We start from the raw sequence: 25,529 nt of genomic DNA, 5'->3' as shown, positions 1-25,529 counted from the left end.
CTAAGAACGCAGCTATACTATAGTCGGCCCAAGTGGCCATCACATTAAGGAATCTCAATTTGTGAAAAATAATATTTCAATAAAAAAGGAGAACACTTGTTTTGTTAAAGGAGTGGTAACTTCACGTGGTTATTTGTCATAGGTTTTATTTAAATGAATGCTACCCTGACTACATTAAAATATGATTTATTTAATTTAAATTTATTTTGCACATATACAACTTTTAAAGAACAAGTTCACGGCTTAAGCAAATTAAACTCAGATTGTAGAAATACTTCTCATTTGCAAAGTCTTCTGGATAAAAATAGATACCCAGCCAATAAAGACTATTCACCTTTTCATTTCAAAAAGGAAATTCAACCATAATATAAACTCATCATCCAGCAACAAATATATCATGAAAGAAAGAAGAAAATAATTAAGAGTTATTATTGTGTCTTAGACCCCAGTGGATTCAGTCCTACAAGATACTCTGGACCAAGGACTAGTTGTTCTGTAACAGCAAACTCAATTCAAAATTGTATTTGCTAAGCAGTTTGAAGTTTCAGAAAGGAGGCAGGAAGTCAGATGTCTCATTAGGGGAAAAAATGAGTAGAGAATCCGAATAGAGAGAAGGGAGTTCAGGGAATAAAACAAGGGAAAAATAAAATTAAGACATTATGTGAAGGGGAGAATGGCAGGGAAAAGGGTGGGCCAAAGAGATTGTCTGACTTAAGCAGATAATATTGGAAAGTAGAAATCAAATAAAATGGTCACCAGCCTTTTTACAAAGGTCTTTCCCAAGACTCTGTTGAAGAAAAGTTAACCTAGGGGTTAGGTACCCTGAGGCATAATCTGATTCTGCATTTTAAACTTTAGGGGATACTATTATTTACCTGTTAAAGCAATTACTAAGCTAAATAATAAAGTCCTAATGCCAAACTGTTAATTGAAGTGTTGTCTCTTCTAATATTCACGTCCACCTGAACCTTTACTTGTGATTGTATTTGGAGATCGGGTCTTTGCAGATGTAATCAAGTTAAGATGAAGTCATACTAGATTAGGGTGGGACCTAAATCCAAATGATAAAGTAGGATGTAGACCAAGCTGGTGACAGTGGAACAGGAAAGAAGCATAAATTTAGAGATGGTGAAGAGGAGGAGCCAGTGGTACACAGTAAAGAGGAGTCAGGCACAAAGATGATTCCACTGTCGAATAAGCAACAAGGATGGAGACCCTGGCAGAAGGGAGAGGAGTAGGAGAAGCAACTGAGTTTGATGGTAAAGGGACAAAGAGGGAAACAGCTAGTTTGTTTGCAGAGGCTAAAAGTTAACAGCTGAGGCTCTGAGTGGACTAACTTTTCAAGTTGGTTCAAAGCGGTAGGAAGAATGAAAGAATTTGGGAGGACAGATGGGAAAAGTGAGAATGGAACATCCTTTACTCTTGGGGAACAATTTTGATGTCCTATTACAAACAAATGGTACTTCACCGGATTACCTATCAGTACTGGTCTTATTTAAATGTCTCAAGTCTCATGGATTTCTATCTTTTATTTCTAAGATTAATTAAAAGTTACTAAATACGTCCAAGCAGGACACATGAATCACACTATCTATGCAGTTAATATAAATTAAGTGAAACTATAATTTTGAATAAATAAGTTTTTTTTAATTTTTGATTTCAGAATTGGAAAAAATAATCAAACAAGTAGGCCAATGGGTCATATCTTTCCCCCTACTTGAAAGCTCTTAACCAATAGTAAACTTGGAAGTCAAGTATAAAAGAAGTCTGAAAAATACTTCTGTAGGAGGCTGTTCAACAAATGAAATTGAAACAATGGTGGAGTCATCTGTATGAAAACCATGTTGGAGCCCCACCTCACATAGCATACCAGAATGAATTCAAATGCATCAAAGATGCAAAAAAAAGGATAAACTACTAAAGTACCAGAGGAAAACATTATTCTGAAGGTTAAAATCTTTTACAAGGTATTTATGAGGTAGATGCATGAAACTGTTACAATTATAAATCAACTTCTGATGCGTGAAACTCTTACAATTATAAATCAACTTCTAAGCCAGTTCAGTGAACCACTTGGGTGGCCAGAAAAGAAATACATGAGAGTAAATGATTAGCCAAGTCTCTACTAGATGAGCTAAACCTTCTTCCTTAAATCAATAGCTCCTTATTTCTTTTGCTTCAAAAATACAATAGAAGAAAATTCTATTTTTAATACACTTTGTATTAATTTCCAAGGGCTCCCATACGAAGTATCAAAAACTAGGTGGCTTCAAAAACAACAGAAATGTATGCCTCACAGTTCTGGAGGCTAGACATCTGAAATCAAGGCCATGCTCTCTCTCAAGGTTTCAGGGGAGATCCACTCTGGCCCCTTCTAGTTTCCAATGTTGGCCAGTAAACCTTGGCATTCCTCAGCTTGCAGGCCCAGCACTCCAGTCACATGACTGTCCTCTCCCTGTGTCTCTTCATGTCATCTTCCTCTGTGCATGTCTATTTCTGTGTCTAAATTTCCACTTTCATTAGAATGCCGGTCCTTACTGGATTAGGGCTGGTGCTAATGACCTCACTTGAACTTGATTACCTATATAAAGGCACTATTTCCAAAGAAGGTCGGATTCTGAGATACTGGGGGTTAGGGCTTTAACATGCCTTTTTGAGGAGATGCAATTCAGCCTGTAACACACTTCAATCATAATATATCTATTACTTAAAACACACATTCTCCATGTCAAACCCCCTGGAAGTAGCAAAGCCACAGGCCAACCTTCCCCACAGGGTGCCCTGGGGACACCAAGCACCACGAGTCCACCATGTTCAACATAAACACAACCTGACCGAGACTCACTGTATTAGCCTGTTTTCACATTGCTCATAAAGACATATCCCAGGCCAGGCAATTTACAAAAGAAAGAGGTTTAATGGACATACAGTTCCATGTGGCTGGGGAAGCCTCACAATCATGGCCGAAGGTGGAAGGCACATCTCACATGGAGGCAGCCAAGAGAAGAAGAGCTTGTGCAGAAAAACTCCCCTTTTTCAAACCATCAGATCTCTTGAGACTTACTCACTATCACAGGAACACAGGAAAGACCTGCCCCCACGATTCAATTACCTACCACAGATGCCTCCCACAACAGATGGGAATTCAAGATGAAATTTGGGTGGGGACACAGGAAAACCATATCACCCAATGACACAGAACCTGGAGGAGGGTGGGCAAAATGTCCCTGACATGTTTCTCAAATACTGTCAAGATGAAAAAAGGATTTTTTAAGGTTTAATAGCATCTAGGCCAATAAGCATCTATGAGGCTTCAAAGTTTCATGTGAAAGAAAAATCCAGTCAACAACAGCTGCTTTCCTTGAGTTTCACCAGAGCTTCCACAGGAGCAGTAGAAAGCTGGGTGGGGTGACTTGGACATGGAACACTTGCAAAAAAGCTGCATATTGCCAGTCCAGAGGGGTTGCTATCATGCCTGCTAGGGCGATTCCAGCCCAATCCTAAGTCTCTTATTATACAGTGGGTGCAAAATCTAAATGGCAAATCTTGTCCTTAAACAGAGGCTTCTGTCATCTCTCCAGGATGTCTCCCATACGTCCATGTCATGTTATCTTTCATTACCTTGCCAAAGCATGCTGCTGGACACCACAACAGCCTGACAGCAGGGTCTACTGGTCCAATGACAGGTTGGGAAGCAGAGTCCTGGGAAGCCCTCCTAAATCTCTGGAATCTACAGGGACCTCCCAGAATTGAGTGTGTGCCTTTGAAGATGCTCCCAATTCCCAGATTGAGGTGTTACATCCTCTCCCAGAACCCTCATCCCTACCCACTTTAAGTTTCCAATTTCATTCACGAAGTGAAACTCGCTTGTAAATAGACAGTTGAAGCCTGCTAAAGTCCTCAGAGTGCATGGCTCCATATTCCTCTAGCTATTTCTCTGTCCCTTACAAAAGAGAGGTTGGAAATGGAATGGAGTCTCACTAAGGTGACTGTCCGGGAGATATCAGAACAACAGGTAGATTTTGAGGAGAAGAAAAAGGAGAAATGTCACAGCCTTAGAGAGCAGCTCTAGTTTATGGGAAAATTGAGCTGTAACAGGGCTCAGAGACTTCTGAAACTCAAGACTTTCAAAAATCACCTGTCATTTGTTCATTTATTCATTGATTCAGGCATTTCCTGAGCTCAAATCTGCTAATTTTAATGATGAGGATGAGGATGAGAGGCAGAGAAGCAAATTCCTGGATTCCTGGGGAACACAGACACAGAACGGGCCTTGAGCCCTGGAATAACTCACACAACCATGCATCCTCCAGACAACATAGAAACTGCCAAGAAACCTGAACTTGGGGCTGCTGGGAGGCATGTCCAGAAAGAGTAGATTGTCTACCCCTGGGGCCAAAACGGAGCAAGGAGGCCACCTGAAGTCAATGACAGGGAGTCAGGAATGAGGAGGAAGAGGGGCCTTCTAGAGTGTTGAGTAGAGGGGGACTCGGCAGGAAAGAGGAAGGAGAAGGTCACCTAGTTTGCCACTAAAAGAATGAGGAAGTGGTTAAGGTGGCATGTTTCACACAAAGCCAAGCTGCCACTGAACTGCCCCTTGTCCTCTCTTCCTCTTCCTGGGCCAACACTCTCAGTGTACTCTCTCAGATCTGTGCCCAGCAGCAGCTCATGAGGCTGTCACACTTTTGGTTATAAGTATTTAACAGGCAATAAAAAACTCAGGGCTAGACATCTATCAAAATCTTCATAAAATATGTAGAATTATAACACAAACTTGAAGTATAACATTGCTTTTGAGACATGTAAAATTATGGTGAATTTTGGAAAAGGCTTAACTTTTAATAAATCAAAAGGACACTGTGGTGACACAATTCAAGCTTCTGGGGAAAAAAATCTCAGATGTATTTCATTAACACCAAAACTAAGAATGAACCACTGAATGATGCAATTGAGTGTGATGCTGAAATCAAAAATACAACCACTCTTTCAGTCAGTCATATTTTTTCCTTTTTAACCTTCAGCTCAATGATATTACAGTTATTGACTAGTTTTACCATGTGTAGAATAATAGCAAAGTAAGATTTAGTAATCTACTTTTTAAAAAACTGAATTTCTACCCAGGGATAAGGCTATAAAATTCCTATTAAAGATAAACAAATTTCAGCAAACAATAAGGAGAAAATCTTCTCTATAGATAAATATCAAAAAGTAGATTGTGTTATAAAAAAGCATCTTTTATCAGAGCTGGCTTTGTAGGTTTTATCATTCTTATTGCTACTGTTGTTTTTAAACTGCAAAGAGAAAAAAAAATCATTTCTTAAGGTCATCTTTATCCGGGTCTACTAGAAGTACTTTACAGATTGGAACTTGACTCTCACACTTTTATGATGCATTTTATCCTAAAGCTCTGCACATCTTAATTCTGAGTAGAGAAATGTATCAAGTCAAAAAATAAGCCCCAGGTATTAATGAAGAGGAAAATTCAATTTATAATCATCAACATTTGAAAAGTTTGATAATATTCTGTTAATTAAAAAGAAGAAGAAGAAAGCACTTCTAGAACTATTAAGATAGCCCAAAGTATGGACTATTTTTGTTAAAAATTCATCATTCAAAATGAAGTCAATTCATAGTTTTTGTTATATTGACAGATATTCTGAGGATTATCCAAATGATCCATGAGGGTTTTTGTATCATATAGCTAATTCTGGGTATTTCCAGAACTGAACTGTTTGCTATTCTTCTTACTAATGATGTTTACTATTTCCTTCTTTATTTATTTATTTAGAGACAGAGTCTCGTTGTTGCCCAGGCTGGAGTGCAGTTGTGGGATCTCGGCTCACTGCAGTCTCTGCCTCCCAGGTTCAAGCAATTCTCCCACCTCAACATCCCAAGTACCTGGGACTACAGATGTGTGCCACCAAGCCCACCTAATTTTTATATTTTTTTTGTAGAGACAGGGTTTTGCCATTTTAAAAGCCAGGCTGGTCTTGAACTCCTAACCTTAGGTAATTCACCCACCCACGCCTCCTGGGATTACAGGTGTGAGCCACTGTGCCCAGCCTATTTTCTCTTTTTAAAAATTACTATTATTATTGTCATTCTCAAGCTATTATCTCATAAATGTTATATTGTCTATATTAGATTTTCAGTGTGGGCTATATTTTTTAAATAACAGATGGTATTTGAATATATAAAAGATATAAATCCTTTTCAAAATGTTGCTTTGTGTATTTTTCTGAAAAGCTTGACAACCATCTGTAGAACTTTTGCAGAAGACTTTTTTCTTCCCTCATTTTTCATCTCTTTAAAATCAATGACAATTTTTATTCTGCTTGGTCAGACAAGTAGGCCTTTGATTTACAACAGCTGTATTCCCATGGAACACACACAAACACACACATATATAATTTCATTTTGCCTTTATAATTTTTTTTAATTATCCAGTAAGAAGACATAGTTTATTGGTCTAAGGATTTTGGAATCATGCAGGTCTTTTAAACTAACATGATGAAGTTATAGAGTGGTTTTATTACATATCTTATTGCCATAAGTTTGTCTAACTCTGGCTTTAATAATTATATTTTAACAATTGCTAGCCTGTGTATAATATTTTCCTTTCCTTGACTTCTCCATTTTATTCCTAAATTCAGAAGATTATTGATGTGAATTCTTCAACCGCTGGTAATGTATTTGAGCTTGATTCCAGTTGTTACTAATGCTCTTCGATAGTTTATTATTATAAAAATGCCATGACGAGAATCTACTGATATGTAAGAAAATGTCTATACTTCAGTTCAGCAGTACTCCAGAGCTAACATTACCAAGATTTCATGAGGGAAAATAAAACTGAATAGCAACCAAGAGTTGGCTCTCAAATATATGACCATTAGTTTCTTTGTTTGTTTCTCTTTCCCTAAAATATAAGAACAAGGCAATAACAAATATAAAGAAAAAACTTACAGCCACATTACATTTATATTCCAACAATTAACTTATAATGTATCTGCTTCATATAAAAATGCCAAAATATGTAGGTACTCAAGAAAACTTTTCATTCTGAAGATGATCAGGAATTTTTGTTTGCCAGTTCGACTGACATTGAAAACCTACATTTGCCTATTATTCTCCATGCTTCCATGTAACCTAATAACCACCCAAACCACCAAAATGGTGGCCTCTAACAAGGCTGGGTTCTGGTACTGCTGGCTTCTTATTCTACAGCCCACATGTTTATATGCTGATAGATGCAAATACATGTAAGATTCTCTAAGGCCAGACATAAGTTCACTTGGCCTGTAACACAGCAGTGACCCTTGAAATGCAAGTACAAACTCCACATTTTTTAGTTTCATATTAAACATTTCATGCTTCGTAGGAAACAATTAATTTCATCTATTAAAAGAAACCAAATGAGAAAAACCCCAACTAAATCTATCACTCATTGAGTCTATAAGCCCAGAAAAAAATTTAACTTCCTCTTGCCTTGGTTCATCTACATTAGCTCCTGAATGGATACACTGGGGCAGGGAGAAAGTCATTTTCTAGTCTTGTTTCCATACAGACTTGAGTTCTTCTCCCTGAACAACAGGAGTAACAGTCCAATTTTACTATAACACCAGTTCTGAGAGAATCAGCTGAAGGAACAAGATATCACTTCAGCCACTGCGTCTTTCTAAAAGTTTCTTTCAGGGATGATACCTTAATTTATTTTTCCACTGCCTTTCTCTTTCTGCTAAAATACTAAGCATACACCAGGTTGGATAAATAATTGGCATTCAGTAAGTAAACTTATTATTATCTCTTTAATCCATAAAGATCTTTCTTAACTTTTTTTTTTGGTGTTTATTTTTTGAGACATGGTCTTGCTCTGTCACCCAGGCTGGGGTGCAGTGGCACTCCACAGAAACACGGTTCACTGTAGCTCCAACCTCCTGGACTCAAGCCATCCTCTCACCTCAGCCTCCCCAGTAGCTGGGACCACAGGTGTCTGCCACTGCACCCAGGTAATTTTTAAAAATTTTTTGTAGAGACAGGGTTTCGCCACATTGCCCTGGCTGGCCTCAAGTTCCTGGGCTCAAGCAATCCTCCCACCTCAGCCCCAAAAAGTGCTAGGATTACAGGCATGAGCCACCACACCCAATCTTAACAATCTGTTTAAGATAACATTGTTTTATTAATAATTGAGATGTTTTGAACAAAGGTCATTAATATTAAGAACTTTTGTAGATCATTTAGTGTTACAAGTTTCTGCAAATGTGAACATATACTATCAAATAGTTTTATCATGTAGTGTCCACCCTAAATCTTTCTGGTAAATAAGATGGGTTAAAAATAAATTATGTCAATTTAAAAATTTTAGTCTTCTGGATTTTTATTTTAAAATATTATTTCCTAATCTCCAGAAAAATTACAGTGTATTGATACTGAAAATGAACACATCTCCTATAACCTTGAAACCTATTACATAACGTGTTATTGCTTCTTTTTTCCCCACTATTTCTCCCATGACATCACAACCAGTTCTTGAAAAGCTATTGACTCTTAAAAGTTGAGCTTCGCATTCTTACCTGGCACCCTCTTTGCCCAGTTGATCATGTGAACCAGCTCCCTGTCTGCCAGGTTGGTCAGTAAGCCCATCATCGAAGCTTCACTGAAGGGTCTGGTAGGATCATACTCGGAATAGAGTATAGGGGGCTCAGCATCCAGCAAGGCACTGACCATCTGGTCGGCCGTCAGGGACAAGGCCGGGCTGTTCTTCTTAGAGTGCTTGATCATGAGCGGGCTTGGCCAAAGGTTGGCAGCTCTCATGTCTCCAGCGGACCCCACTTCACCCCTGCCCTCCCCATCATCTCTCTGGCGCTTGTGTTTCAACATTCTCCCTCCTCTTCGGTCTTTTCGTATCCCTGAAAACACAGGGGGAAGAAAAAACAATTAGTTTATTTTTTTCCCATGTAAACTTTTATACAAAAAATTTTCAAAGCTAACCGTCTTTCATTTTATTTGAAGAAATACTTTCAAGCACAGGTGAGCTGGTAAGTGTTTAACAAGTGGCTCTCCAAGAGAAGAAGAAAAAGACTTCTATTTGTAGCAGTTGCCAATTTTCATGGTGTAAATACTGCCACCATAACAAACTTCAGGCCACTTGTCTGACATCAAATGGCTTACAAAACTCCTGAAAATTGAACAGTAGGCTTTGGTAAGCCCGTACAAACTGACTCTGACACACCAGGTAGGGGTGTGTGTAGGTAATGAGTGTTATAAAAAGAACAAAATTCTAATTTTAGTTATTCTTAAAATATGATTTAGCATCAAAGACTACTTCTGCTAGGAATATTCTTTTAATAGTAAATTAAAAGGGCATTTTTAAAAGCATTTAGTCCAAGTAGACTTCTTAATGGGCAAGACTAAATAAGAATGACTTGCTCGTAAGGTATATTACAGCCTCTGGCCCCCTGGGGTGCTAAGTCCTTCACTGCTGCTAACCTGCTCCTCATCACCCTAGGATTACCACAGGTCCCTCAAGTCGTTTACTGGATTTTAAGCTTTTCACAAATGTGTTTGTTTTTTCCTAACATAAAAGTTGTAAACTTCTAAAAAGAGTTTGTTTTATTTGATAATTTCCCCCCAAAGGTTTACCCAGCTGTGGTTCTCACTAACTAAATTATGAAATGGGGTGAAGAGGGGGGATCCAATCTTTTTGCAGTGATTCTTTGAGGTTTGGGCTCAGCACCTTAACCTGAAAAAGGCCATACTGTGCTGCCGAAATGTATTAACATCTGCCAAAAACAACTATTTTTAAAAGACAAAGAGCTTCTATATTTTCAAAAAAGTTAATCTCTCCAATATTTATCAGACAGCAATAATTCTTAGATTTAAATGAAGGAAGCAATCATTTTGATACAAAGTTAATGCAACTATTTTTAATACCAAAGACATGAGAAATAAATGCTCTTTATAACATATCACTTGTTCTATCACTTTATAACAAATAACTAGTGTGAGAACTTTGTCTTGTTTTGTTTTAATTTGTAAACGTATTTGGACAAATGTGTAACTGAAATATATATATATGTTTTATACATATAAATATATATATATAATATATTAAATGACACTTCAAAAACATAGAGAAGCCATGAACTCTTCCTATTTGCTCAGTATTAAGCATTTCTCATGAAATAGTAAACATTATAATAAAGATTATTATTAGTAATATGCATTCAGAACTTACTACATATTTTAAGCATTTACATACACTTTACATGGAAACACTTTAGAACTAACTTAGTTCTCACAATAATCTTGTAAGTTTGAGAAACCGTTACTTAAAGAGATGATCCAACTTGTACAAGATCATTCTCTATTAAGTATGATTCCAGATTCTGGCTCTGAAAAGAAGTTTGCTTTTGTTTTCAGTTAAGCAGAGATTTTGAATTTAATCTATTATGTAGGTACAAATTGAACAAGTTTCAGGACACTATGTAGGTACTAACTTAACAAACTGAGGGACATCTAAAAGTAAAAGATGAGAACAATGGCACCTGACCAGCCATTGTCCTTGGTCAGGCATTTCAACTTTTATTGCCAGATTTGCCAATGAGATCACAATATCTGAAGTAAGGGAGATGATATGTCCACTCTACTCTCAACTCATCAGAGCATACCTGATGTATCACACTCATTGCTGGATCCTGAAACTATAAGAAAAATAAGCCTACTCAAGTTAGAGTAACTAGAAGGGTAAGGAGACATGAAATCAGGTCATATAGTGAGCAAATGAGGAACAAAGAAGGGTTAGCCTAGAGAAAGGAAAACATGGAGGAAACCTGAGCATCTCCTGTACATGAGTTGTTCTGCAGAAGACGGGTTCAACTTGTTCTTTATGAGCCCAAAGGCTAAAACAGAAGCAGGGTGTGGAAACTTTTTAGTTAGTTACAGCTCAATGTAAGGAAGCAGTTTGAAATAGTCAGAGCTGATGACAAAGATAGAAGCTCCCATCATAGGAAATGATGAGGGGGATCACTGGGGATTTCCAAGAATAGGCTAGATGAAGACTTTCAAGGGATGTTCCCAAAGGATTCCATTATCCAGAAAGCATTTGCACTAGTTGACCTCCAGTAGCCTCTCCAATGCTGAGATTGTTCTATACGACTCTACCATCCTCTATTTGAAACACTAGAAAAAAAAATGTAAGAGCAAGAGACTTGCGGTGGAAACCAGGGAAAAAATGTCAAAAGCAAAGAATCTTTCTCGGTTCAGATTTCTCAGGAAATTCTGAGGTCAGAGTTTTGAGATGAGTTTTAACTTGTATTTCTCTACTTTGTGTGAGGGCTGGGGTAAAAAAATGCCTGGTTCTTCAGTATTAGTCAGTGTATTACCCAAGTACTATTTATACCCCTATTCTACAAGTTTACAAAGAAATTAATAATGTGATCAAGTCTTACAGGAAAGATGCAGCAGTGATTACAATCTTTCAATAGCAGATCTACAGAAAGAAATAAAAGCAAGTGATTTGACTAAAAAAGAAATGGTTAGAAGGTGATATTGTTTTTCCTAAGGTGAAATCAAGAGTTACCAAATTATAACTACACAAGCATTTTACCTTTTAAAAATAAAGTACTTTAAAAATAATATGCTTCTTTCATAAATGTAATTTATCTTCCTTTAAAAAGATTCCAAAGAAAAGCACTTAGGTTAATAAAGCAAACAAAATGTAGTGTTATCACCCACTTTAAAAGGCTTCAGCAGTCATACTAAAGCTAATCCACTTTCCAGCAGAAGAATTTTAGAATCAATTCAGAAACTGATATTGGCAGTTACCAAAAATATTTCATCAAAGTATTTCTTCATTTAGTAAAAATCCGTTCAATACTTACAATGTATATTCACGGAAGATGCAGTAGTAAACAAAGACAGATCATGTTACCCTCCATCAAGTTTTCAGCTTGGAGGGAGGAAGACATTGATCAAAAGTTATTCAATGTTCGTTGAATGAGTTAATGAACGAATGAACTGCCAAAAGCACAGTGGATGAGAGGAAGTGACTGGGGAAGAAGGAGACAAAGAAAACGTCTCTAAGAAAGGATGTCACATTTAAATCAAATCATGATATTTCCCTTCTTGGAGGAATTTAGGAGCAAACTACTTAGATGGCTTAGTTGTAGTACTATGTGAAGAAGTAAGTGGAACCACCACACCCATTTACATCTCACAACTGTATGATTCAGGTTGTTGAACACAAGACACACAGGTTTGGGCTTTAGAACAACAAAATGCAATTGGAAAGATGAGGAAAGAGATGACTATTTATAAAATCATCAAATAATCAAGTAGGTGAAAGTAGATTCACTTAGCACTAACAAATATTTTCTTTAATATACTGATATGCTTTGGCTGTGTCCCCATCCAAATCTCATCTGGAATTGTAGTTCCCATAGTCCCCACATGTTGTGGGAGGGGCTCAGTGGGAGGTAATTGAATCATGGGGGCACGTTTTTCCTGTGCTGTTCTCATGATAGTGAATAAGTCTCACGAGATCTGATGGTTTCATAAAGGGCAGTTCCCTTGCACATGCTCTCTTGCCTGCTGCCATATAAGACGTGCCTTTGCTTCCCCTTCACCTTCTGCCATGATTGTGAGGCCTCCCCAGCCATGTGGAACTGTGAGTTCATTATGCCTGTTTTTCTTTATAAATTACCCAGTCTCAGGTATTTCTTTATAGCAGTATGAAAATGGACTAATACATATACCCAAAATGTACTATATTTTCCAAATTCCAAAGTCCCTACAAAGTGTACAAACAAAAAAAAAATTAGAAAATTATACATAGTATATGATCAACTGCATGTGATAGGATCCCAAGGGTATGGTTGAATAAAGAATGGATACTCTTCTACATGGGAGTAGTAATTTTACACATTATTGGTGATAATATTGCACAGACATTTTATAGAAGTTCAAAAATATTTAACTAGAATTGAGTGGAAGAAGGTAAAAAAAAAAAAAAAAAATGACCTGACTTCTATTTCAGTTTTACCGCAGGTTAAGTGAAAACTGCAAATCAGAAACAACAGGTTGTGTCACTATGGAACATACAGCTTATTCTTAATTATATAGAATGGTGGACCACAGGAGTGGCATGGATAATTGAAATTCAAAGATCAAATTTAAAACTCATTCCTTGCTTCCTACCAAGACATTGTCTTGAATTGTTAGTAGACCAGTAACATAGAGTGATATGGATTTTACTTAAGTTCACCCCCCAACTGTCTAACTTTTGTTAACTCTCAGGGAAAAAGCCAAAAGGTCAAACTACCAGTTCATAAAGCAGAGGAAAAAACAAAAGAAACAATTCGTTTAGATCATGCAAATATTAAACAGGCAGCCTCTTGACGATCAAGAAGTTTACTTGCAGTGACCAACATGTTGGCTTGGAGTGCCATACACACAAGATACATTGTCATTCACACACGAGCATGCCATTTTCCAGAATGGTTGAGCAGTATATTCAATTGCACAACAGAGATATTGTGCCCTGGATAGCTAGTGTACACTGTCATTATCTCTCAAGTTACATAACTGACTAGACAATATTTGCATCAAAGCAAATTTCTTTGTACCTCTTTTCAAAATTTTAACCTTAAAAATGATTGAAGGATTTTTCTAACAAGACCCACCTGTTTTATATAAGGGATCAAGATACCAAGCTCTCTTTCATCCTGTAAGCCCACTGTAAGTGTGAAATGCCACCAGTTTGAATTTCATCTCCTTGGGTTAAAGCAACTGTAATATCCTCATCACATTGTTGTAAGGATTTAGAAAGGCTGAGTATAAAATTTCCACTTAGCAGAAATCAAGGTGGATTTGAATGATTCTAATCCACCTAGGAGGTATTAACTTAGGGGAATTTATTAAAGCAATAAACACTGGCAACAGGAATGAGGAGGAAAAGGAAAGAGATAGTACGGAGGGCACTCTCTAGGGGAGGTGAGCCCTAAGGAATCTCTTCAAAGTCTGCCTGGACTTGGAAGCTAGGTAGAAAGGCGGTATAGGGGACAACTTGTGACAAGGTGAAAGGAGCTGAAGACACATCAACTGCTTAAACAATTATGTCCTGGCCCTAAAATCAAAAGATCTGTCCTAATGAGTCAAATGCCTAATGAGGCATTTTCAAAGACTACCTCTAATTACTTCAGTTTGTTTAATCATCTGTTTTTTTCATTCTTTAAATTTTTTGGCTTGGCTATTGTATCTCAGAAAAAGTTAACATACTGCCTGAGTATTCATTAGGAATAGAATTCATTGGATTATGCTTCTAATGCACTCTAATTTTTACATTTTCTTTCGTTGAAATGAGCTTTTTTCTTAATATGCTATGCTTCCAGAAAAAAACTAGTATAATATCAGTAAAGTTATTTCTCTCCAGTTTCCCATGACTACTTTCATGTATTATTAGATATTTTGAACATTTGCATAATCACTTTCTTTTGTTTCTCAATAATTCATGAGGTATTAAGAGGCAAGACAAAGAAATACACTGAGCTTTTAAATTCAACATGTTAAAGAAAACAGGAGTGCTGATTAATTAAGAATTAAATAAAGACAATAACTAATAAAACTTTCTCTGGAGAGACTCCCCAGTATCAATTCTAACACTCTCCCTTCAAATACTATAAGGTAAGTACTGTCATTGTCCCCCATTTAACAGAAAAGAAAGAAGTTCAGATTAACTACCATGCTCAAGGTCATACCATGGGCAGTACAGAGGTTTGAATCAAGGTCTGTCTGCCTCCAAAGCCTCAGTACCACAATGTCATTGATTGTAAAGCATTGGTAAGACCATTATATCATGATGTATCATTACACTATGTAATTCATGCAATTACAGATTATTATTATTATTAGTGTTATCACAGCCTCTAAATGTTTCAGGTCAAGGAACTATAAATTATCTGGTTCACTTAAAGCTACTTAATGTTCTTTCCTTCTCTCCTTTCATATCTACAAACTCACCTTAACCCACTGAGCATTTCCTTACATGTCCCTGCCTATAGTCCCCTCCTTGCTGTCTTTAAGCCTCCCTCCTAGTTCATAGGTTGTTTCTTGCCTAGATCATTGCAGCAGTTCCTAATTTGTCTTCTTGCCTATCTTCAGTCTTCCCTCCAACCCAATTAACTGATCTCACCTATCTTCAATCTTCTCTGCAACAATGACTGCCTTAGCCATCAGCAGGAATTAACTATACTCTGAAAACTCTTGGCAGTTCTACGGTGCTACTAGAGGTGGTGCTGTTGAGGTTTCTGGTCATCTCGTACCCCGCATTTTGTCTAAAGCAGCTATGCTTTTATATGTATTTTTTATGCTGGGATTAGGGGAAGAACTTATTTTAGATAGAGTTTACTGGTTTTATTTTACATTTTAAAAGCTACTGATCTCCTGAATAAAATCAAACTCTAAGATTCATGAATTTCCACAAATAGTCTCAAAGTACTTTTCAAACCTATCTTTACAAATCCCCTCCAAAAGCCTTTGTTTTTTATAAAACAAGGATGAGCCTGTGCCTCTTTTTATAATACTTCCCAACACCACCTTGTTCTTTTTCTATGCCTCCTCTTGCATTGGCCTTGAAAACCCAATTAACACCCCGTTTCATCCATAGTGAATCTTAGACCCCACTCTAGTTTTATGGCTCTACTTCCCCTGTTCTTGTAGTTTTTCTTTCCTGTGCCATTCATTTGGCAACTATGATGTTCTACCCTATATATATACTTACACCTAGGTTCCTCCCAACTTGCTGTGGCCTGAAACTTCTCTCCAGGCTGGAAGCAATCAGAAGGCTCACCCCAATTTTTTTCCCTTTCTTATGAAATACCATCCTGCACTGATTGATGTCCAAGGTTTAAAGACAGCAGTGTCATGTCCAGTGTTTTGTCCAGGTTTTGTTTGCTTATTATATTTTCTGGTGGGAAGGTAAATGTAGCCTTTGTTACTCCACCTTGTCCAGAAGCAGAAGTTTCCAGTAATTATTTTGGTCATCTGTTTAACAAAATCCTTTAACCTCGTCTTTTCTCATGAACAAACTGCCAATTTGAAATTCTTAGTTTCTTCTTCTAGAGTTTTGCTGGCATGGACCTTATTAGGATTTCCCTTTCTTTTCCCATAAAGTGTAACAAGCAAAAACAATTTCAAGCCCAACTGAGAAAAATTGGAGGGTGGGAAAGTGAAGATTACATTTAGTAGATAAAGGATGCCCGATTTACCATCTCCCAAATTCTCCCACATGGCAAGTTTAGGGGCCCCATTTCCTCAAAGCTGCTCTCCCCAAGTCTTAGAATGAACTAGGTTTCATTGATTCGGAGGAGCAAGTCCTGCCTTCCCCACCTGCTGACCATGGGAACATTTCCGTCTTCATTCATCTAATGATGCACTCTGATACAGATTACAATGACTGGTAGAGGTAGACAAGGTTGTTGTCTATCCCTTTACAGTGCAGCTAGGGAGTACAGCACGGTCCCGATGACCTCAGATGAGGGGTCACAGTGCAAATATAACTCTTCCTTTATTAAATGGGATGACACACCCTGTTGTAGGAGCAGGTTCCCAAGGTAAGTTGGAAAGGTCTTTCTGTTTCATGTTACATAATGAAAAAGGGCACGGACTGATGTGACTGTCAGGATTTGAATACATCCCAAAGTAAGACTCTTCAGTTTCAGAATCTTCTAGAAGTTCAGAATCACTAAGAAATTCAGAATCACCTAAAGTTACAGAAATTTAGAAAAGCTGATGACCAAGGAGAGATTCATCATTTGTTGGAGTATATTAAAGTGAGCTGTTCTTTGTAGGATGTTTTTTGGAAAATATTGAAATCTGTAATGAATTAACTAATTGGCGTAACACTCACTTGTGAATTCTTGGTTTCCCAGCATCTTAGTTGCCTTCCTACATTTGGCGAATTCCCCAGTACCTGAGTTGGTGGTTGCCAGGACTTGCTTTCCATCACAAAAGCTATAAGGACAATTACTGTTGTCTGTGGCTCCGGACTCTAGGGTGAAGGTAGGTGACCTGGGCCCCACCTGCATGCAGCCTGTTCCCCTGCGACTGTGAAGTCTGGACACAGGACAATTCAGCCTGCTGTCCTGTGGTGGATCTGCAGTCCAGGAGTGAAGGCAGTGCCTCCTGCCAGGCTACCCCCAAGGCATCACACTGATGAAGTGCTGGCTGCTATGCCATGCTGACTGCCTCTTGGTTTCTACCTGTTTTCCGAGCCTGGTTATTCATCCTTCACATTAAATCTGTGATCAAACCAAAATTACTTCAATAATTTCTTTTTCTGCTGAAGTGAGAAGCAGTTTGTCTTGCTTGCAATCAGTAATAATAATAATTATTATTATGATAAACTAACATTTATTGAGCACTTGCCAGATCCCAATTGCTCATCTAAGCTCTTGACTAAGTTACACCATGTAATTTTCAAAGCCACAATGTAAGGTAGGTGCTATTAGTATTCCTTTCTATAGCCAAGGAAACTGACACATGAAGATGGGGTTTGAACCCAGGCAGGCTGATTTCAGAGCCCATAATTTTAATTACCATGGCACAACTGCCTTAGGAAACACTGACTGGCACGATCTGTAGAAACCTACATGCACTGTCAATCAATATAAATCTGTTCTGTGTTTACATATGGGGTTCTAGAATCCTTAGAGGGCAAATTATTATATAAGCCAGGGCCTCTATTGATCCAGTATGGATACAATCATGATTCTGTAATTGCTGGAATTATCAGCTATAACATTTCTTATTAGAGATTTCAAAAATGCACACATTTTTGAAAAATAATTTCAAAAATAATTTCCCTGTTTTCCTCCTGATGCTTTTATTTTTGGAAATTATTTACCTATTAATAGACTCTAGTGCTTAAATATCAGATGTAGTAAAATAGGTTATTATTCTGCACATGGAGCAGATAGACTAAAACTGCTATCTCCTGCCAAAATTAGTTCTCAAAATCATCTTCATGATGATTTTTTAAAGGTACTACAACTGGCTGAGAATGGTTAAGAGCCCCCAGGGAATGGAAGAATGTCATGTATCACTTATGTAAAATGTACACATGCTCATTCACTTTGAATCAGCTTTAATTTTATTCATTCACTTAATACAACAAAGTTATTGAGAGTCAGGCACTGCTCTGGGGCAAAAAGACAAATCCCTACCCTCACAACGTCATATTTTTATGAGGAAGATAGACAATAAACAAATAAACATATGATGTCTGATAATGGTAAGTGCTAGGAGAAAAAAACAAAGTGGAAAGCAGGGGAAGAGGATGTTTAGATCAGTGACTACCTCTCTGTGCTGTAGAAACCAGAATGAAGTGAGGAAGGTAAACGAGCAACACACAAATGCTGACACTGGGAAGGAAATGGGCTCGAAGGTTTCTAGCAAGAGCCAAAGACCAGGGAAGGTCACAGCAGCCTGAACAAGGGAAAAGTAAGACAAGGGAGGCCAATCCCACAGGGCCATGCCAGCTAAGGTGAGAGCTTGCATTGTACTCTAAAAGAGATGAGAAGCCACTGCTTTCCACAGAGCAGAGGAGTGCCAATGATAGAGTTTATAGTTTTGGAAGAACTCTTGGCTGTTGGAAGAACTCAAAGATCAAAAGTTACAAAATAAGTTAGGAAGTCATTGCAGTTGATGAGGTAACAGGGGTTTGTATTAGGGTTATTTCAAAAGTGGTGAGAAGTGCCTGAGTTTAATTTATTTTGAAAGTAAAGCCAATAAGACATGCTGATGGATTGGATGTGGAATGTCAGGAGAGAGATAAACAATTGTGATTAAGAGTTCAAGGGCTCTAATGGAAAAAGAAGACAACACACAATAAAAGATGGGTAATATGAGCAGAAAGATAGAAATTTTAAGAAAGAATCAAAAGCAAATGCTAGAAATGTAAAAATGGTATAATCAGTGAGCTGAAAGATAAGTCAACAGAAACGTCCCAAACTGAAATGTAAAGAATCAAAAGAATGAAAAAGCAAAAAGTATAACAAACATATGCATAATTGGAATACCATAAAGAAAAAAAAAGAAAGGAGAAGAGAAAATATTTGAGGTAATGTTGACTGATAACTTTTCAAAATTAATGACAGACACCAAACCACAGATCCAGGAAGCTCAGAGAATATCAAGAAGATAAATACATGCCACTCCTTACAAAAAACAAAAGAAACAACACCTAGGCATATTGTATTCAAACTGCAAAAAAAAAACCAAAGACAAGGAGAAAATCTTGAAAAAGCCAGAGTCAGGGCAGGGAAACACCTAACTATAGAGAACAGGATGAAATACAGCAGATTTCTCTTCAGAAACCACACATTAATAAAGAAAGTGAAGTAAAATATATAAAATGTTGAAAAAAGTGACCAATCTAGAATTCTAGATGCAGGGAAATTATCCTTCAAAAGTGAAGATTAAAAAAAAAATCACGCAAAAATTCAGAGAATTCATCACCAGCAGACTTGCCCTGCAGAGTATGTTAAAAAATGTTCTTCAAGCAAGAGGAAGGTGATGTAAGTCAGAAACTTGGATCTACATAAATCATGGAAGATAATCACAGAATGTGTAAATTAAGGTAAAATAAAAGGAAATTTATTTTAGAAAGGATTCTAAATTCTTTCCAAATTCTTAATTGATGTAAACAATAGGATTATAAGTCATGCTGCTATAAAGACATATGCACATGTATGTTTATTGCAGCACTATTCACAATAGCAAAGATTTGGAATCAACACAAATGTCCATCAGTGACAGACTGGATTAAGAAAATGTGGCACATATACACCATGGAATACTATGCAGCCATTAAAAAAGGATGAGTTTGTGTCCTTTGTAGGGACATGGATGCAGCTGGAAACCATCATTCTCATCAAACTATCACAAGAACAGAAAACCAAATACCGCATGTTCTCACTCATAGGTGGAAATTGAACAATGAGATCACTTGGACACAGGAAGGGGAACATCACACACCGGGTCCTATTGTGGGGAGTGGGGAAGGGGGAGGGATAGCATTAGGAGATATACCTAATGTAAATGACGAGTTAATGGGTGCAGCACACCAACATGGCACATGTATACATATGTAACAAATCTGCACATTGTGCACATGTACCCTAGAACTTAAAGTATAATAATAAAAAAATTCATTGAATATCAAACACATAGTATAAGAAAACATATCATACTTAATTAAAATTTTTCATATTGATTACATGTGGAAATGATATTTTAGATATACTTGACTAAATAAAATATAATCTTTAAAAAAACAATAACTGCCTGTTTAAAATCATAATAGTAACAATGTATAGGTGATTATAGTATATAGGTAAGCAAAATGAATGACAGCTACATCACAAGGGACAGTAGGGAGGAACTGAGAATACTATGTTATAATATTCTTATATTTCATGCAAAGAGAAATAGTGTTATTTGAAGGTGTATTTAAAATAGTTAAAAAAGTATACTGTGAACTTTAGGGGCACCAGTACAAAAATTCTTTAAAGAAGTATAGTTAGGCTGGGCGTGGTGGCTCACTCCTATAATCCCAGCACTTTGGGAGGCCAAGGCCGGTGGATCACCTGGGGTCAGGAGTTTGAGACCAGCCTTACCAACATGGAGAAACTCAGTCTCTACTAAAAATACAAAATTAGCCGGGCATGGTGGTACATGCCTGTAATTCCAGCTACTTGGGAGGCTGAGGCAGGAGAATCGCTTGAACCCAGGAGACAGAGTTTGCGGTGAGCCAAGATCACACCATTGCACTCCCACCTGAGCAACAAGAGCAAAACTCTGTCTCAAAAAAAAAAAGAAGTATAGTTAATACTCTAAGAGAAAAGATAAAATGGTATTACATACATTGCTCAAATAAAACTACGAAAGACCAAAAAGAAGCCTTTGACAACAAATATGAAACAGTTAACAAACATAGGTTTATTTTTATTCAAATATATCAATACTTGCTTTAAATATAAATTGTTTAAATATACCAATTAAAAGATGGAAGTTGTCAGATTGAATTTTAAGGAAGACCAAACTATACGTTGTCTACAACAAGCCCCATTTATTTATTTATTTATTTATTTATTTTAATTCTCCTGCCTCAGCCTCCTGAGTAGCTGGGACTACAGGTGGCTGCCTCCACACCCAGCTAATTTATTTTTAATTTTTTATTTATTTTTATTTATTTCTTTTTTATTTTACTTTAAGTTCCAGGATACCTGTGCAGAATGTGCAGTTTTGTTACATATGTATACAAGTGCCATGGTGGTTTGCTGCACCTATTAACATAGGTTTATTTTTAAACCTGTCATCTAGGTTTTAAGCCCAGCATGCAAAATACTTTATTTGGTATTTGTTCTAATAACAATGCCCACTTTAAATATAATAACTCTGATATGTTAAAAGTAAAGGAATGGAGAAAGATATACCATGCTAACATTCATAAAAATAAAGCTGAAGTGGTTATATTAATTTCATGCAAAGCAGACTACCAAAGAAGGAAAAGTATCAAGGATAAAGATTATGATAAAGGGGTCAACTGTTCAAGATGATATAACAATGGTAAATATGTGTATATATGTGTGTACCTAACAAAAGTGAATCAAAACACATGAAGCAAAATGGTTGAAACTAAAAGGGGAAATAGACAAGTCCAAACCATTATTATACTTAGAAACTTCACCATTCCCCTGTCAGTAATTGCTAGTGTGAGCAGGCAGAAAATTAATACAGATATAGTTGACCTAAACGGTATGATTAATCAACATGATCTAATTAATATTTACAGAATACTCCATCAAACCACAACTGAATACACATTCTTCTCAAGCTCTGATGGAATACACACCAAGATAGACCACATTCTGGGTCACAAAACATCCTTAACACATTTAAAAGAATAGAAATTGTACAAAGTAGGCCTCACACCAAAGTGGAAATAAATTAGAAATCAACAGAAAGATAGCTGGAAAATTTCAAAATATTTAGAGATTAAACAACACACTTTTAAAGAACGTATGAGTCAAAGAAAAAGCCTCAAAAGGAATTGTAAACTATTTTGAACTAAATGAAAATAAAAATAGAACATCGAAATTTGTGGGACGCAGGAAAAGCAGTGCTTAGAGAAAAATTCATAGCATTAAGTAAATATATTAGATAAGAAAATTATATAATATCAAAAACCAACCTAAGCCACCGCCTTGGAAAACTAGAGAAGAAAAAACTAGATAAGCTTAAAGCAAGCAGAAGAGAAAGAATAATACAGACAGTTCCCAACTTAAGATGGTTTCATTTATGATTATTTTGACTTCACAATGGTGCAAAAGCAATATGCATGCATTCAGTAGAAACTGTATTTTGAATTTGCAATTTAGATCTTCCCCTGTGCTAGCAATATGTGGGACAATACTCTCAATTAATGCTGGGCAGCAGCAGCAAGCCACAGCTCTCAGTCAGCTATGTGATCCTCAGGGTAAACCATCAATACTCCATAGTGTGTTTTGTTGCCAGATCATTTTGCTCAACTATAGGTTAATGTATGTGTTCTGAGCACATTTAAGGGAGGCTAGGCTAACCAATAATGTTCGGTAGGTCAGGTGCTTTACATGCATTTTTGATTTATGATATTTTCAAATTACAATGGATTTATTGGGACACAAGCCTATCATAAGTCAAGGAGCATCTGAAATTAGAGCAGAAGGCAATAAAATTGAAAACAGAAACATAATAAAGAAACTCAGTGAAACAAAAACTGGTTCTTTTAAAAGATCAGTAAAATTGATAAACTTCTATTCAGGCTAATTAAGAAAAAGAAGCCGGGCACGGTGGCTCACGCCTGTAATCCCAGCACTTCGGGAGGCCGAGGCAGGCAAAGCACTTGAGGCCGGGAGTTCAAAACCAACCTGGCCAAAATGGCGAAACCTCATCTCTACTAAAAATACAAAAAAAATTAGCCAAGTGTATTGGAGCATGCCTGTAATACCAGCTACTCGGGAGGCTGAGACATGAGAATCACTTGAACCCAAGAGGCAGAGGTTGCAGTGAGCAGAGATCACACCATTGCACTCCAGCCTGGGTGGCAGAGTAAGACACTGGCAAAAAAAAAGAGAGACAGAAAACATAAATTACCAATATCTTAAATGAAAAGAAGTCACCATGACACTGGTCTCTTGGAGATTAAAAGGATAATAAAGGAATATTATGAACAACTCTACGCTCACAAATTTGATAATTTGGAGGAAATGGACGAATTCCTTGAAATACACAAATTACCAAAACTCACACATGGAGAAATAAATAAACTAAATGTCTCCATATATATTAAATATATTGATTCAATTACTAATTACCTTCCAATAAAGAAATTATCTGGCTCAGATGGTGGCAAGATTATTTCTAACAAATTTTCAAGAAAGAAATTGTGCCAATTCTCTACAATCTCTTTTAGTAAACAGAGGCAGAGGAAACACATCCTAACTCATTCTGAGTCTAGAATTATCCTAATACCAAAATCAGATAAAGATATTACAAGAAAGTAAAACTAGAGACCAATATCTCTCCTGAGCACTGGCACAAAATCTCAACAAAATATTAGCAAGACAGAACAAACAATGCATCAAATAAATTATACATCATGAACAAATGGGATTTATTCCATGTTTGAAGGCAAATTCAACATTTGAAAATAAATCAGTATAATCTGTCACATTAAGAGTGAAAATGGGAAAAGTCATATGATCATAGTAATTGACACAGGAAAAGTATTTGACAAAATTCAACTGCTATTTATGATAAAAACTCAGCAAATTCAGAATAGACAAAAATTTCCTCAATTTCACAAAGGAAATTTTAAAAACCAATAGCTAACATTATCCTTAATGGTGAAAAACTAAACACTTTCCCCTGAAGATGAGGATAAGTCTAAGATATCTTATCTCATTCCTCCTATAATACATTATACTAGAAATACTAGCAAGTGCAATAAGGCAAAAAAATAAAAAATAAAAAAAATAAAAGATATATAGATTGGGAAGGAAGAAATAAAACATCTTTATTCACAGATGGCATGATTATCTATGCAGATAATTCCAACGAATTAACAACAACAAAAAACTCCACTGGAACTAATAAGTAATGATGCCAAGGTTAAAGGATCTAACGTCAATGTACAACAGTCAATTTCTTTCCTACATCTCATAATGAATAATAGGAATTCAAAGTTTAGAAAACAATACCATTTACCATGGTACATTCAATACAAAGATATATATTAACAAAGTATGTACAAGGCCTATATGTAAAAAACTATAAAACAATGAAAAATCAAAGAAGATCTTAAAAAGATGAAGAGATAATTAATAGTCAGAAATTGAAAGCTCAATATTGTTACATGTTCATATTATTCAATATTGATAAAATGTCAATTCTTCCCAACTTAACAGATTCAGAGTAATCTAAATCCAAATCCCAATCATCTATTTTGTAGAAATTGACAATTGATTCTAACATGTTTAAAGAAAGGCAAAAGACCTAGAATAGCCTTTAATACTGAAGAAGAACTAAAATTCTGAAGAAGGTGGAGCACTTGCACTATTTCATTTCAAGACTTACCATAAAGGCTATAGTAATAAAGGTAGTATGGTACAGGTTAAAGTATAGACAGATGGACCAGTGAAACAGAATAACAAGTCCAGAAATAGATCGACACAAATAAGGTCAACTGATCTTTGACAAAGAAGAAGAGCCAATTAAATGGGAAAAAGGTCATGTTTTCAGAAAATATTGCATTGATTATCCTTAAGATATACATAAAAAGAAAATGTTGCTGAAGCAATTGGACATCAATGTGGAAAAAGAAAAACTTATTCACAAACCTTACACCTTAAACAAAACTTAAAGCGAATCATTGATCTAAATATATAACGCAAAATTACAAAACTACTTCTTGAAGAAAACAGAAAAAATTCTATATGATATTGAATTTGGTGATAAGTTTGCATATACAACACCAATAGCACAATCTACAGAAGAAAAAAATTAATAAGTTGGACTTCATTAAAATTTAAATTTCTACTCTGAAAAAAACAATTAAGAGAATAAAAAGATAAGCCACAAACTGGGAGAAATTATTTGTGAAATACATGGCTGATAAAAGACTTGTCATCGAAATATACAAAGAAAAAACTCCTCAAACTCAACAAAAAGAAAACAAAAAGCCGATTTTATGTATGTATGTATTTTGAGACGGAGTTTCGTTCTTGTTGCCCAGGCTGAAGTGCAATGGTTCAGTGTCGGCTCACGGCAACCTCTGCCTCCCGGGTTCCAGTGATTCTCCTGCCTCCGCCTCCCAAGTAACTGGGATTACAAGTGTCCGACACCATGCCTGACTAATTTTTGTGTTTTTAGTAGAGACGGGGTTTCACCATGTTGGCCAGAATGGTCTCGAACTCCTGACCTCAGGTGATCTG

The 25,529-nt window shown here is 36.5% G+C and overlaps 1 protein-coding gene across 16 annotated transcripts in view; it reads right to left on the bottom strand.

The window, feature by feature from the left end:
- The window catches only part of LOC105489041 (estrogen receptor 1), a 432,743-nt gene that overhangs the window by 144,246 nt on the left and 262,968 nt on the right, over positions 1-25,529 (bottom strand). For all 16 annotated transcript variants that reach the window (XM_011753634.3, XM_011753633.3, XM_071095960.1 and 13 more), the window contains one exon: positions 8,571-8,906. In XM_011753634.3, coding sequence (XP_011751936.1) covers positions 8,571-8,906 — 336 coding nt within the window. The remainder of the gene's footprint in view (positions 1-8,570; positions 8,907-25,529) is intronic.

The sequence above is a fragment of the Macaca nemestrina genome, chromosome 5, assembly GCF_043159975.1.
Source record: "Macaca nemestrina isolate mMacNem1 chromosome 5, mMacNem.hap1, whole genome shotgun sequence".
NCBI classification, from domain to species: Eukaryota; Metazoa; Chordata; class Mammalia; order Primates; family Cercopithecidae; genus Macaca; species Macaca nemestrina.
Note: the sequence above shows the minus strand (reverse complement) of the source record. Positions and strands in the feature narration are given on the sequence as shown.